The following is a 16,556-nucleotide window of genomic DNA, read 5'->3' as shown; positions in this document are numbered from 1 at the left end:
AGGGTGTTATTGTATTTAACTGCACCTAAAGAAAACTTCGTTACATTAGAGCAATATTAATAGCACATTCATTTCGGATCAATTAGCTGGAGGTTATGCAAGCCAAAGACAATCTTTTCTTCCAAATGTATTGAAGCTGCCATGGAAGCTTGATTTGCGCAAGTCAAATCTTAATCGAAACATTCAATTAAATGAAGTGATAGAGCATCTTATCGGGCTCCTCATCCCGCCTCGAGAAAGATTGGGGTCAAATACAGTCCAGCAACATATGAATAGTTGCGCAAAAACGATTTCCCAAAATGATCAGCTATCAGAGCGCACGCAAAATGAAACAATTAGCAAACAAATGCAGCAGATATAGAATTCAATCTAAGGCACTAACATTGGAGCAGAAACAAAAAAAAAAAAACTTAAAAAGGGTGTTGAATGATTTTTTTTTTTTTGAACAAGGCAGAATAAGTAAACAGACTTACATACCTGTCACTGTTTCCCAGTGAAGAATTCATCAGATGCCATCGAGGAAAAGCGTCATTCGTGCAGGTTTAAAAGTTATCCGGTCATCGCGCCCAGCACTGCGACGCGAGCAGGGGGGGGGAGCAGGAGGAGCGCGCGGTGTCATTGCGCACAGGAGAACGTGAATGTGGGGAGCTCACAGAAGAAGCACTCGCTTACTACATTTCCACTGACCCTCTGTGGCTGTGTGACTGGCGGCAACACGCGTTGGGATTGCATTGATTTTGCAGCCACAAGGGAGTACGAGCGTCTACGTATTGGAGACGTCAGGTGTCTCCCTTTGTGCGCGCAGTGATGCAGTGGCAAATGAAGGTGGCCAGTTATTAAATCCCCTCCAAATATGTTTAAATGTCAGAATAAATTGTTTTCTCTTCGATGTTTAATTTAAATAAAAGGTACAAATTATCATATATAAGCTTGAATTTTGCTTTAGTCCTGTCGTGTGCATGGCTTTACTCCTCAAAATGACCCTGAGCCCGTCTGGGTCATGCTTGGCTGGAAGTGACATTCGCACAAAAATAGCCTAATATTGGTCTCATAAAACCAGAGCGAAAATTGGGCCAGGCTGTGCATAAATGTATAAACGGACACACTATTGTTGCTCTGGCATCATATAGGTCACTCTCCAACCCCCTAAGGAGGAGAAAAAAAAACACTGTGGTGAAGAAAAAGCACCCACAGCTTGTGAATTATATCTCACAATCCCAGCCAATGTGCTTTTACTTTTTTACATGGCATTTTAAGATAAGACTAAGCCCTGCAGGAGTGCACTGCAAGCAAATGAGAACTAAATCAAACCAACGTGAAGTGTATCAAGAGAAGGTCTATGAACCAGTTCCACCTGCAATGAATCCAATTTCATTGGAAAACCCCAAACAAATTCAATAGACTTTTCTGTGGCACTGTGGTTGTATTTTAATTTGTCATCAATACATTAATCTATCAATTGGGAGGCAAATACAAACTGCACATCTCACGTTTCCATATATTTCTATAGGTAACAAATGACAGCACTCACTAGATGTCATTACAAAGCCTCCTATAAAGGACCGTTTTTAAAAAGCAGTGAGCAGCAGGAGGTTGATGATGTGATCTGATGAAACCGCCGGCAGCTGACAAACAGCCCGAACTGTTCATTTTTCACCACCAACCTATAGAGTCAGTTTGTGTTTTAACTAATGGGAAAGTGTCCAAATGTCCTTGGAAATTGGAGCCATCCTTCTTCTAGGGCAGCACGCTGGTAAATATCTCCTGTGCACTGCAGAGCTGAAGAGAATCCTAATACACTCTGTGGCTGGCATGAGTCCATCCGAAAGTTGACAAAATTTATGGTGTGTGACATCCATAACACATGCTGAATTTTGATTGTTGATGAGTGCACAGCGGTTTATCCACTCGTACGAAAACATGTCCACTAAATCCACATTTTCTTTGCAACATTAAGAAAATCAATCTCAGTCTCTCCCACATGAATGGCAGTATAAAGTATGAAGTGTTTTTGAATGGAGTCACGTTCAAGCTCCCTTTTCATGGTCCCCCATACACACACACAAACATTACTGTTGATGTGTTGCAAATAGCCTGGATGAGAGAGGATAGGATGGAGGGTGAAGTGGGATCTGTTTTCCCTCTGAATTAAGGATCTAAAATGGACCTTGTGCAAATGGGGCCCCTGACAGCTGCTCACAGAGCTGTCGCTCACAGGATCCATATCTGTCTGGACCAATACCTTTGTGAAGGTCAGTCTCACGGGGGCATAGCTACAATAATCATTAAGGACAGCGGTGGGAATAATGGAAATAAACAGTTTCTGAGTTGGCTGAAATGTTGCTGCCATCTATTGGTCAAGAGATGGAAGTGCTTTTATCCCACATTCAAACTCCCAAATCCAAACTACAGTACAATACTAAAAACAGGGTTCGAGTATGTATGTATGTATGAGTATGTTCAGTCTGGAAAAGTGACAAAAGAAAGTAAAGTCAAAACAATCTGTATGCATATAAAAACGAAAGAAAACTAGAATTTTTTTGTATGTTGTTGACGGACACCATTCTCCCAAAATGCAGTGCACAAATGAAATGGAGGATCTGGTTAAGTTCATCATGCACATAGCTGAGGGAGCCAACAACAAACATGTCAGCTGTTTGGAGGTGTTTTACGTTTGCTACGCCAACAGGTTCTACAGCTACTTACAAAAACTGTTTGAATTTTGTTCTCATTTCATGCATTCTATTGTTTTATACTGGAATTTTAATTTATGTTCCAGTTTTGACCAATTTGTTGATGCATTTAAAAAGGTTAGCAATTTAAATTGTAATTTTTTTTACCAACTTGCGGTAGTTCGATTTAGTATTTTAATAATAAATATCTATGTATTCATTTGTTACATTTTTTTTATAAAGATAGGTAAGCAAAGTTTAAATTAGCCTGATAAGAATGAGCCCCGTCTCTTCCACACAGTGAAGCATACAGCTTATTAATTAATGCTGGTATAAGATCAGTACTTGATATCAGCTGATACACAAAGCCCACTCATCAAGACCGAAAAACTCAGATCTGTGCATCCCTTATTTTTAAGATGCTCACTACAAAAACAGTAAACTATGACAAGTACTGCAAAAATTAAAAAAATGGTGTGTAGTGCAGACTTGGGGCAAACTGCAGGTCTACAATATACACAAATATATGAAAAAGACATGTTGAAATTTGTAAATGATTTAATCAACATCAAGCACTTGGCATGAATCACAGAATAAAAAGGTTAAAAAGCATAATGCAAAACCTTAAAGAAAGTGTCAAATAAGCAGCTAAAGAAATGTAACAAGGTAAAGAAGTTAAATCTTTAAAGTAGTATTTACCTATAAATTAACTGTTAATATGAATAAAATACGTAATTTCAAGAGTAACTGGCATCTCTCGTTCATACTCTGTAGTTTTATATTAGCTGTATTCAGGAAGTGAAGCACAGAGTTCGGCGCAGGTTCATTTTCCTTCTTGCTCTGCCCACTCACTGTACCCTCCTTTGTAATGTCTCGCCCTAAGAAAAGAAGCATAAAGAGAAGAGCTTTGTCTCATCACTGTAGTCTTCTACTAAAATTCATCCAGCGTTCAACAAGCCAAAGCAGTGCCTTAGGACATTGTAGTCTAGTCGCGCCACCAGGACGGATTAATAATTAAATAATAGATTAAAGTTGCCATTTATACAGTAGTGCTGCTACAGCACGGTGGTTTAGCAGGGTCCACATCCTCGAACAGGACTGAAATCTGAGACTTTATCTGTCACCTTTGACCTTTAATGGGTCATGTAGTACTTGGACTACTGCATGTTTTACACGTGTATACAGATGCATCCGCTGTTATTTACCTGCTAAATCCCAGCCGACGGGCGATATCCAGCGCTTTGGAGCTCCTGTTGCCACTTTTGCAATGAAACACGATGTTGCCGTCATCCTTCCCAGGAGCCTTCACTTCAAATAGCTGCTGAAAGTGTTCAGGGGACAGCTTCAGAGACTCCTCCAGGTTCCCCACTGATATTCAAAACACGCAAACAATATGAGAGTATGAACACATAGAAAACCACTCTTCCCCCCCCCCCCCCTCCCCATTTTGTACAGTACTAACACTTACGTGGGATGTTAACGGCGTCTGGAATGCGTCCAGCCAGGTATTCATCAGGATTTCTCACATCAAACAGCTGAATGTCTCGGTTGGACAACATGGTCTTCAGCTGTGAGTACATCACCACTGAAGCTGAGGGGGCTACATAAAAGATTACACTTTAGTATGAGGCTAAAATCCACCTTTTGCCAATTGACTCCTTTTAACTGAGGCCTGTAACTATTAACTAAAAACCTTTAAACTTACCATCCATTGTTTAAACAGTAGCCTGACTTGTAATTTAGCTGTGGTGCTGTCTGGTCAATGCTGAGAGGATAAACTAGTGATTTTCCCTACTGACAGACCATTGTTGTCCATTTGAAATAAAAATGCCAGTCAACCAAACTCTCTGTCTCACACAATCACATGAAAAACACTATATACACACTGCAGTCCATTCAGTGGGACAATGCTGTTAGTATAGCACAGTAGCACTCAGATAGCAGTTTAAAAAGCGCCATTTCACCACTACAATTGTAACATTTTGATATCCAACCCAGGAGATTAAGACACACTGGCACGCGAGCCAACCGTGACATTGCAGGGATATTAAGGTGACCTCTGTAGGACACAGCCAAGGTGTACCAGGAAATTAATTTTACCGCTTTCGGATGTCTCTCCGTATTTGGGACTTGAGGTTGTAAAAGCCCGTAAAACTGAGCCAAAGGTCGGGTAGGACCTGCCTCTCACTTCCGCCACAGTCTGGCAGAAACCTCGAGACAGAACATAAGACCACATAGTGAGGACCAGCGCGACGTGCAGACTGCTGCGAAGTGAAACCATCTCCTTCTACTTCTTTTTTTAGGTTTATTGGCGGTTGGCAAACAATGAGTTGGTGCATTACCGCTACCTACTGGACTGGACTGTGGACCCGTAGATCGACAGGTTGTTTTTTCATTCTCTCTATTATTCCTGTTGCGCTTAGGTAATTAACTATAGTTAATAGGATATTGTGTACTTTCCTAGATGCCTTTCCCAACAGATTACCCAATGTGATATTATGTTTCCCATTGATACACAGTTAAATGTTTTTGAATACAGTACAGTTGTCTCCCTGTGTCACTGAAGTCTCACTTTTGCGGGTTTTGCGCATATTGTCCTTTTCCAAACTTCACAAAACACTCAGAGCGCTTCAGTTTTACAGTTTTGTCATCTTCCCAAACTGTCTTCCCAGTCCTCCCAGTTGGTCAGTGGACAGCTCTCCCACCCTGGAGATATTTCTGCTGCACAAATCATGTGTATTATTCTGCATTTCTCAGATCTTTGCTTTTGTTTGCTTGTGAAAGACTCTAAGAGACTCCAGCCTGCACAACAAACATACTTCCATTATACTTTGAGACACCCAACTTTCCTGAGTGACTGATAAGACCAAGAGTCCACAGCTTTCCATGCTCATAATTACATTTAGGTGTAGTGTGTACACCATCTTAGTTTAATGTGCTAGCATGTTAAAATTGGGTCAAAACTGGTTGATGTTCTGAATCCAGAGAATCCATTGTTTTGGGATTCTTTATTGGCGTCAGCAGGAACCGATTCAGCACCAAAGCCTAAAGACAATGATACAAAACTGGGTCAGACGGCTGAAAATAGAACTGCAGGCCCATTTTATTCTATTTTACACAGGTGGATCCACTAATCCTAGATGAAAATAAAGATTCAGATGTCTGTCACTTTTGTCCAGCAGATGTCCTCGTCGGGTTTTACATTTGCTTGTTTTTGGGTCAGCCTCCCTTTATTTATTTACCTGTGTGCTTGAGGCTGACTGGATTGTGTGATTTTATGCACAGTTGACAATAAGATTTAATCAATTCCTGTAAAATTCCATTTCATATGAAGAATGAAAAGCTTGATTTAAAAGAAAAGATCAGAGATATTACCCAACTCAAGATGCTGTAAATGCTGAATACTTCTGGAATGAACTTTCACTTTACTTGCTGCCCTTCAGCCAAAGAATCATTAGTGAAGTTATGCAATAAAGCAGTACAACTTTGGGGTATTTGTATTTTTGTTACTTTTTAAATTGCAAATTCTGATTAATAATACAAAATATAATCAATACCTTATGATGTATTATTATAAGTTTAGATAAGACTGAATTGATCCCTGGGGGGAATTCACAAGCAGTATACTTGTGTCATTTAAATGATCCCCACCTTTGATAAATCAATACTTATAATCCAATACTATTATATACATTATAATGAAATAATAATAATAGTACTTTTACTTTTGGTACTTGCATTCAAGTTTAGAATTCTTGAGTCTTTTTGTTGATACATGAGCTTCAAGTTTTCAGAGTTGTGTGCTTAGTTCCGTTTTGTGCGTGAATGGAGAAAAACTGTAATAAAGCATTAAAGCATACAGCAGTATTACAGACTGGGTGTCACAACAGACACCCAGTCTGTAATACTGCAAATAAATAAATATTGCAATACTTTGATCAGTGGACCAAAGGTCAATCACCATCAGTGACTTAATAGACATTATGAAAATCTTTGATATTATTACTTTAAGCATAAAAAGCTTTAAGATGCTAATACATTTGTACTTTTAATTAAGCACGATTTTTAGTTACTTTCCAAAACTGCAAACAGCCTGGAGGAAAATGAAGTGAATAGAAAAATAAATAGAGGATGAATCATCACCTCTGGCCTCAAAAGAAGAACTGTAACTCTTTCATGGACATTTTAGAAACATGAAACATCACAAAAACACAAAACCTGTTCAGTGGAGGTGTGGAAAGTTTTCTTAAATCATAACTTGACTACAGAGAGGGTTATACTGCTGATGCAGTTTAGTCTACTCTTTGTTTTGGGAAGCTTTGTATCTGCTGCACAGCTGACTGATAAAAGAGGAAATACAAAAAAAGAGAGAAACGTTCATGGAAATGCTTAGTTAGTAAAAGACTCATCTTTGTTTTTCTTGTCACTAATGGTTTGAACCAAACAGTGATCTGAAAGCATCCAAACACAGCCGCACCTCAGACTAAACCACATTCTCTACAAAGACGGAAGATGAAGAGATATATAAAAATATATTTTTAGAACACTCCTTTCTGGTACTTTAAACGATTAATATAAAAACATCTTAGATTCAATTTAACATTTTCAACCAATATAGAGACGTTATTGGTGATTTTAGTCGGGTTGTAACATAGTTTAGTTCCCTCTGAACTATCCACAGTAAACAGGGCCTGCGTGTCACATTTAATGTTGCTGTAATCTCATTGTTATTCAGGTAAAGGCAGCTGCAGAGGAAAAAGCAGGGAAAACCTATGAAGTGTTCACAGCCAAGAGCTACAAGTCTCAGGTAGTGGCCGGGACCAACTACTTCATCAAGGTAATTATAAAATACGAGACAAAACAAAACAGTGACTATCAACGACTTTTATTTTGTAGTAACAAGATCACGTGACATTTGAAGCGGTTACAGTCAATACGAATAAAGTTACAAGATGCAGAAAAAAGAGGGACTGCTGGAGAACTTTAACCTTTAATGTAATGCATGCTGGGAAGTAGACTATATTCTAACAAGTTGACTGAGATACGATCAATTATTCAGTCACTACTGAACTCGTATGTTCTGGGAGCGATAACTAACAACCTTATCTAATTACACAGATAATGAAAGAAGGGTTCATTCAATATAACTTATGATCTACATTGCAAAGGAGTTTGGTTCTTGCTTTCTGCATTCTTCAGGTGGACATAAACAAGACGTGCATTAAATGCTTACGTTGCTCCATGTCGGCTAGATGTATAATTGAGTAACCAAGATCTCCTGAAACTTTACTTTTACTTCCTTGCAGGTCCATGTGGGAGGAGAAGAACATGTTCACCTCCGTGTTTTCAAACAGCTCCCACATGCTGGAGGAGGGTTAGAGTTGTCTAATATGCAGCACTCCAAGACCCAGGAGGACCCTGTTGAACACTTCTAATAGGATCCTAAACCAAACACAGCTTGCAGGTTGCCGTCTCATTATAATCGGTTATGATCAAATTATCATGGCTCAGTATATAAAACAATGCTTATGCAGTTTCCACTCCTAATATGTTACAACATGCTGTCATACTGTAGATCATGATGTAAAGAGCATGTAAAAATGTAACTTTTGTACAACATTAAAGAATAAATGAATCGGATTTGTTGTGAGGTGTTGCTTCTCTTTCTGTGGTATTTGATTTGTGAAACAGCTGCAGGACAGGGCGTATGCGTCTTCAGCTGGCAGACAAGTGAAGAAAAGGGGTTGGACAAGAAGCAATAAAGACAAAGAAGTCAATTCACAACTGGGTTTAGTGTCCAATGCATATGGATCAAGGACAAAGTCCCTCCTGAAGCGGCAGTCTGTTATATGAAATATAACAAAGCAGTCTGCATTTGGGAAAATGTGTATATTACAATGCACAATACATTAAAATTGTTCATTTGCTGCAATGGTGCAGCAATTCAGTCACTGTAGAAACAGTATATTCATACTGAATCATAAACAATCTGAACACTGGTTCAATGTTTATCATGTTAAGTATTGTATAATGTTATTGTAATATCTGTCGGGACATTGAGCATATGTGATGCAGTTTAGTAACTTATATTTTACTGGAAGTAAACAAACTACTTCAGTGAAGATCTGGAACAAGCTGATCCACAATATGTGATGCTGTCATACAGCATTGCAACCTAAAGGTCACTATAGGATACATTTAAGAAAAATGCTTTTTCATTCCCAATACATGGTCAACAGCTTAAAATAAAAAGTATTCAGTAGGTGTATATTTTAAAATAATGAATTTCATTCTTTACACCAAAAGTAACGTTCAAAAGTACATTTTTATGGTTGCATAAACTGTTTTAAGGCTTCAAACGTGGTGAAAAAAAGACAAAAAATGACTTTCGCACAGACACTGCGCCGTGAAGCTCACCCAGCCTCAAACACATTTGAATGAGTCACGTGCAGTATATAGATTCCCTCATCTTGTTTGAACAAAAACACATTGTGTAAACTTAAGTACACAATCATGAATCACTACCACTGCGCTGGAGGTGAACCAGGAACTTGATGGCTTCATTTTTTAATGGTACCAACATTACAAAATGACATACAAACTCTTGAATTTGATCATATTTCTTAAAATATGTCATGAAGTTTCAATTCACACAGCAATTACTGATACACTAACAATGTAATTACTTTTTTCAATGATTTACTATTTTCAGTTGCATAATTTGAAGCTATTTCTAAATGTGTTTTAAAGTAAAATCTACTAACCTCTTTAACCACTGTTCACGTGTGTGATTACTAAGCAGCACAGACTACATACTCTCAACACAGGTAAACATACAGTCACATTATTATAGTGCACTCAGGCGCTCTCACATAATCTGCAACTTTGATCAAATGAGATTTCAGAATGTGTCGGGTGGATTTGGGAAAATACAATTATGCACAAGCCATTTTAATTATTTACATTCGTTGGAATGGTGCAGCCGTTCAGTCACTTAATGATATAATCTGTAATCAGTATATAATTAAATTAATTCATACCAAATCATAAACTATCTGAACACTAGTTTTATGTTAAGTATTAAATATAACTGTACTGTTATTGGGTCCATTTTATTCTATTTTACACAGGTGGATCCACTAATCCTAGATGAAAATAAAGATTCAGATGTCTGTCACTTTTGTCCAGCAGATGTCCTCGTCGGGTTTTACATTCGCTTGTTTTTGGGTCAGCCTCCCTTTATTTATTTACCTGTGTGCTTGAGGCTGACTGGATTGTGTGATTTTATGCACAGTTGACAATAAGATTTAATCAATTCCTGTAAAATTCTATTTCATATGAAGAATGAAAAGCTTGATTTAAAAGAAAAGATCAGCGATATTACCCAACTCAAGATGCTGTAAATGCTGAATACTTCTGGAATGAACTTTCACTTTACTTGCTGCCCTTCAGCCAAAGAATCATTAGTGAAGTTATGCAATAAAGCAGTACAACTTTGGGGTATTTGGTTTTTTTTTGTTCCTTTTTAAATTGCAAATTCTGATTAATAATACAAAATATAATCAATACCTTATGATAATCAATACCTTATGATGTATTATTATAAGTTTAGATAAGACTAAATTGATCCCTGGGGGTAATTCACAAGCAGTATACTTGTGTCATTTAAATGATCCCCACCTTTGATAAATCAATACTTATAATCCAATACTATTATATACATTATAATGAAATAATAATAATAATAATAGTACTTTTACTTTTGGTACTTGCATTCAAGTTTAGAATTCTTGAGTCTTTTTGTTGATACATAAGCTTCAAGTTTTCAGAGTTGTGTGCTTAGTTCCGTTTTGTGCGTGAATGGAGAAAAACTAATAAAGCATTAAAGCATACAGCAGTCTGTAATACTGCAAATAAATAAATATTGCAATACTTTCATCAGTGGACTTAATAGACATTAGATGAAAATCTTCGATATCATTACTTTAAGTATACAGTAAACGATTTATTACTGTGATTTTAAAGCTTTGACTACTGTAATCTTTGGTTGAATACACAGTATTTTACTGGGAAATAGTATACAGTACGTTTCTGCTCACACACACAGTAAATTAATGTGGAATATACCGTGTATATTTTGATGCTAATACATTTCTACTTTTAATTAAATACAATTTCGAGTTACTTGGTTACTTTCCAAAACTGCAAAATAGCCTGGAGGAAAATGAAGTGAATAGAAAAATAAATAGAGGATGAATCATCACCTCTGGCCTCAAAAGAAGAACTGCAACTCTTTCGTGGACACTTTAGAAATATTAATCATCTGCTGTCACAAAACCTGTTCAGTGAAGGTGTGGAAAGTTTTCTTAAATCATAACTTGACTACAGAGAGGGTTATAATGCTGATGCAGTTTAGTCTACTCTTTGTTTTGGGGAGCTTTGTATCTGCTGCACAGCTGACTGATAAAAGAGGAAATACAAAAAAAGAGAGAAACGTTCATGGAAATGCTTAGTTAGTAAAAGACTCATCTTTGTTTTTCTTGTCACTAATGGTTTGAACCAAACAGTGATCTGAAAGCATCCAAACACAGCCGCACCTCAGACTAAACCACATTCTCTACAAAGACGGAAGATGAAGAGATATATAAAAATATATTTTTAGAACACTCCTTTCTGGTACTTTAAACGATTAATATAAAAACATCTTAGATTCAATTTAACATTTTCAACCAATATAGAGACGTTATTGGTGATTTTAGTCGGGTTGTAACATAGTTTAGAAAGCAATCCCCCCCTACGCTGATGGTATGACCCATGATACAGAGTCATATGACACAGTGAGTCATCCTGAACGCCTCGCGGACACAAACCCATGGATATACAGGTGCTGGTCATATAATTAGAATATCATCAAAAAGTTGATTTATTTCACAAATTCCATTCAAAAAGTGAAACTTGTCTATTATATTCATTCATTACACACAGACTGATATATTTCAAATGTTTATTTCTTTTAATTTTGATGATTATAACTGACAACTAAAGAAAATCCCAAATTCAGTATCTCAGAAAATTTGAATATTGTGAAAAGGTTCAATATTGAAGACACCCGGTGCCACACTCTAATCAGCTAATTAACTCAAAACACCTGCAAAGGCCTTTAAATGGTCTCTGTCTAGTTCTGTAGGCTACACAATCATGGGGAAGACTGCTGACTTGACAGTTGTCCAAAAGACGACCATTGACACCTTGCACAAGGAGGGCAAGACACAAAAGGTCATTGCAAAAGAGGCTGGCTGTTCACAGAGCTCTGTGTCCAAGCACATTAATAGAGAGGCGAATGGAAGGAAAAGATGTGGTAGAAAAAAGTGTACAAGCAATAGGGATAACCGCACCCTGGAGAGGAATGTGAAACAAAACCGATTAAAAAATGTGGGGGAGATTCAGAAAGAGTGGACTGCAGCTGGAGTCAGTGCTTCAAGAACCACTACGCACAGACGTATGCAAGACATGGGTTTCAGCTGTCGCATTCCTTGTGTCAAGCTACTCTTGAACAACAGACAGCGTCAGAAGCGTCTTGCCTGGGCTAAAGACACAAAGGACTGGACTGCTGCTGAGTGGTCCAAAGTTATGTTCTCTGATGAAAGTAAATTTTGCATTTCCTTTGGAAATCAGGGTCCCAGAGTCTGGAGGAAGAGAGGAGAGACACACAATCCACGTTGCTTGAGGTTCAGTGTAAAGCTTCCACAGTCAGTGATGGTTTGGGGTGCCATGTCATCTGCTGGTGTTGGTCCACTGTGTTTTCTGAGGTCCAAGGTCAATGCAGCCGTATACCAGGAAGTTTTAGAGCACTTCATGCTTCCTGCTGCTGACCAACTTTATGGAGATGCAGATTTCATTTTCCAACAGGACTTGGCACCTGCACACAGTGCCAAAGCAACCAGTACCTGGTTTAAGGACCATGGTATCCCTGTTCTTAATTGGCCAGCAAACTCGCCTGACCTTAACCCCATAGAAAATCTATGGGGTATTGTGAAGAGGATGATGCGAAATGCCAGACCCAACAATGCAGAAGAGCTGAAGGCCACTATCAGAGCAACCTGGGCTCTCATAACACCTGAGCAGTGCCACAGACTGATCGACTCCATGCCACGCCGCATTGCTGCAGTAATTCAGGCAAAAGGAGCCCCAACTAAGTATTGAGTGCTGTACATGCTCATACTTTTCATGTTCATACTTTTCAGTTGGCCAAGATTTCTAAAAATCCTTTCTTTGTATTGGTCTTCAGTAATATTCTAATTTTCTGAGATACTGAATTTGGGATTTTCCTTAGTTGTCAGTTATAATCATCAAAATTAAAAGAAATAAACATTTGAAATATATCAGTCTGTGTGTAATGAATGAATATAATAGACAAGTTTCACTTTTTGAATGGAATTAGTGAAATAAATCAACTTTTTGATGATATTCTAATTATATGACCAGCACCTGTATAGAAGGGAAGTAACGTTTTCTGTCGTCTTTTCGCTAATTCTCGCCACTAAAACTGTCACCATGATGTGCGGAGGGACTGGCTCGGTAGCTGCTGCTACCGAAGAAATTCAGAAGATCTGTGACAGCGTAAGTAGAAGCTAAAAGTATTATTGACTTTCTTCCCTCTAAACTATCCACAGTAAACAGGGCCTGCGTGTCATATTTAATGTTGCTGTAATCTCATTGTTATTCAGGTAAAGGCAGCTGCAGAGGAAAAAGCAGGGAAAACCTATGAAGTGTTCACAGCCAAGAGCTACAAGTCTCAGGTAGTGGCCGGGACCAACTACTTCATCAAGGTAATTATAAAATACGAGACAAAACAAAACGGTGACTATCAACGACTTTTATTTTGTAGTAACAAGATCACGTGACATTTGAAGCGGTTACAGTCAATACGAATAAAGTTACAAGATGCAGAAAAAAGAGGGACTGCTGGAGAACTTTAACCTTTAATGTAATGCATGCTGGGAAGTAGACTATATTCTAACAAGTTGACTGAGATACGATCAATTATTCAGTCACTACTGAACTCGTATGTTCTGGGAGCGATAACTAACAACCTTATCTAATTACACAGATAATGAAAGAAGGGTTCATTCAATATAACTTATGATCTACATTGCAAAGGAGTTTGGTTCTTGCTTTCTGCATTCTTCAGGTGGACATAAACAAGACGTGCATTAAATGCTTACGTTGCTCCATGTCGGCTAGATGTATAATTGAGTAACCAAGATCTCCTGAAACTTTACTTTTACTTCCTTGCAGGTCCATGTGGGAGGAGAAGAGCATGTTCACCTCCGTGTTTTCAAACAGCTCCCACATGCTGGAGGAGGGTTAGAGTTGTCTAATATGCAGCACTCCAAGACCCAGGAGGACCCTGTTGAACACTTCTAATAGGATCCTAAACCAAACACAGCTTGCAGGTTGCCGTCTCATTATAATCGGTTATGATCAAATTATCATGGCTCAGTATATAAAACAATGCTTATGCAGTTTCCACTCCTAATATGTTACAACATGCTGTCATACTGTAGATCATGATGTAAAGAGCATGTAAAAATGTAACTTTTGTACAACATTAAAGAATAAATGAATCGGATTTGTTGTGAGGTGTTGCTTCTCTTTCTGTGGTATTTGATTTGTGAAACAGCTGCAGGACAGGGCGTATGCGTCTTCAGCTGGCAGACGAGTGAAGAAAACCGGTTGGACAAGAAGCAATAAAGACAAATAAGTCAAATCACAACTGGGTTTAGTGTCGAATGCATATGGATCAAGGACAAAGTCCCTCCTGAAGCGGCAGTCTGTTATATGAAATATAACAAAGCAGTCTGCATTTGGGAAAATGTGTATATTACAATGCACAATACATTAAAATTGTTCATTTGCTGCAATGGTGCAGCAATTCAGTCACTGTAGAAACAGTATATTCATACTGAATCATAAACAATCTGAACACTGGTTCAATGTTTATCATGTTAAGTATTGTATAATGTTACTGTAATATCTGTCGGGACATTGAGCATATGTGATGCAGTTTAGTAACTTATATTTTACTGGAAGTAAACAAACTACTTCAGTGAAGATCTGGAACAAGCTGATCCACAATATGTGATGCTGTCATACAGCATTGCAACCTAAAGGTCACTATAGGATACATTTAAGAAAAATGCTTTTTCATTCCCAATACATGGTCAACAGCTTAAAATAAAAGTATTCAGTAGGTGTATATTTTAAAATAATGAATTTCATTCTTTACACCAAAAGTAACGTTCAAAAGTACATTTTTTTGGTTGCATAAACTGTTTTAAGGCTTCAAACGTGGTGAAAAAAAGACTAAAAATGACTTTCGCACAGACACTGCGCCGTGAAGCTCACCCAGCCTCAAACACATTTGAATGAGTCACGTGCAGTATATAGATTCCCTCATCTTGTTTGAACAAAAACACATTGTGTAAACTTAAGTACACAATCATGAATCACTACCACCGCGCTGGAGGTGAACCAGGAACTTGATGGCTTGATTTTTTAATGGTACCAACATTACAAAATGACATACAAACTCTTGAATTTGATCATATTTCTTAAAATATGTCATGAAGTTTCAATTCACACAGCAATTACTGATACACTAACAATGTAATTACTTTTTTCAATGATTTACTATTTTCAGTTGCATAATTTGAAGCTATTTCTAAATGTGTTTTAAAGTAAAATCTACTAACCTCTTTAACCACTGTTCACGTGTGTGATTACTAAGCAGCACAGACTACATACTCTCAACACAGGTAAACATACAGTCACATTATTATAGTGCACTCAGGCGCTCTCACATAATCTGCAACTTTGATCAAATGAGATTTCAGAATGTGTCGGGTGGATTTGGGAAAATACAATTATGCACAAGCCATTTTAATTATTTACATTCGTTGGAATGGTGCAGCCGTTCAGTCACTTAATGATATAATCTGTAATCAGTATATAATTAAATTAATTCATACCAAATCATAAACTATCTGAACACTAGTTTCATGTTAAGTATTAAATATAACTGTACTGTTATTGGGTCCATTTTATTCTATTTTACACAGGTGGATCCACTAATCCTAGATGAAAATAAAGATTCAGATGTCTGTCACTTTTGTCCAGCAGATGTCCTCGTCGGGTTTTACATTCGCTTGTTTTTGGGTCAGCCTCCCTTTATTTATTTACCTGTGTGCTTGAGGCTGACTGGATTGTGTGATTTTATGCACAGTTGACAATAAGATTTAATCAATTCCTGTAAAATTCTATTTCATATGAAGAATGAAAAGCTTGATTTAAAAGAAAAGATCAGCGATATTACCCAACTCAAGATGCTGTAAATGCTGAATACTTCTGGAATGAACTTTCACTTTACTTGCTGCCCTTCAGCCAAAGAATCATTAGTGAAGTTATGCAATAAAGCAGTACAACTTTGGGGAATTTGTATTTTTTGTTACTTTTTACGTTGCAAATTCTGATTAATAATACAAAAATATAATCAACACCTTATGATGTATTATTACAAGTTCAGATAAGACTAAATTGATCCCTGGGGGGAATTCACAAGCAGTATACTTGTGTCATTTAAATGATCCCCTATGAATCAATACTTATAATCCAATACTATATACATTATAATGAAATAATAATAATAATACTTTTACTTTTGGTACTTGCATTATAGTTTATAATTATTGAGTCTTTTTGTTGATACATCAGCTTCAAGTTTTCAGAGTTGTGTGCTTAGTTCCGTTTTGTGCGTGAATGGAGAAAAACTAATAAAGCATTAAAGCATACAGCAGTCTGTAATACTGCAAATAAATAAATATT

The 16,556-nt window shown here is 37.4% G+C and overlaps 2 protein-coding genes across 2 annotated transcripts; one reads left to right on the top strand and one right to left on the bottom strand.

The window, feature by feature from the left end:
- Positions 1-3,212: 3,212 nt before the first annotated feature.
- LOC142937645 (thiosulfate:glutathione sulfurtransferase) lies at positions 3,213-4,947 on the bottom strand. The gene is made up of 4 exons (XM_076080680.1): positions 4,773-4,947; positions 4,141-4,272; positions 3,878-4,040; positions 3,213-3,550 (listed from the first exon to the last, which is right to left on the bottom strand). Exons 1-4 carry the CDS (start codon positions 4,906-4,908, stop codon positions 3,496-3,498), a joined length of 486 nt encoding a protein of 161 aa, XP_075936795.1. The 5' UTR covers positions 4,909-4,947; the 3' UTR covers positions 3,213-3,495.
- An 8,219-nt stretch (positions 4,948-13,166) lies between these two features.
- Positions 13,167-14,309, top strand: LOC142937593 (cystatin-B-like). The gene is made up of 3 exons (XM_076080589.1): positions 13,167-13,292; positions 13,400-13,501; positions 13,971-14,309. The coding sequence occupies exons 1-3, from the start codon at positions 13,227-13,229 to the stop codon at positions 14,097-14,099; spliced, it is 297 nt and encodes a 98-aa protein (XP_075936704.1). The 5' UTR covers positions 13,167-13,226; the 3' UTR covers positions 14,100-14,309.
- The last annotated feature ends 2,247 nt before the right edge of the window (positions 14,310-16,556 follow it).

The sequence above is a fragment of the Anarhichas minor genome, unplaced genomic scaffold, assembly GCF_050575085.1.
Source record: "Anarhichas minor isolate MPS153535 unplaced genomic scaffold, ASM5057508v1 ptg000074l, whole genome shotgun sequence".
NCBI lineage: Eukaryota > Metazoa > Chordata > Actinopteri > Perciformes > Anarhichadidae > Anarhichas > Anarhichas minor.
This window is presented reverse-complemented; position numbering and strand designations above follow the sequence as displayed.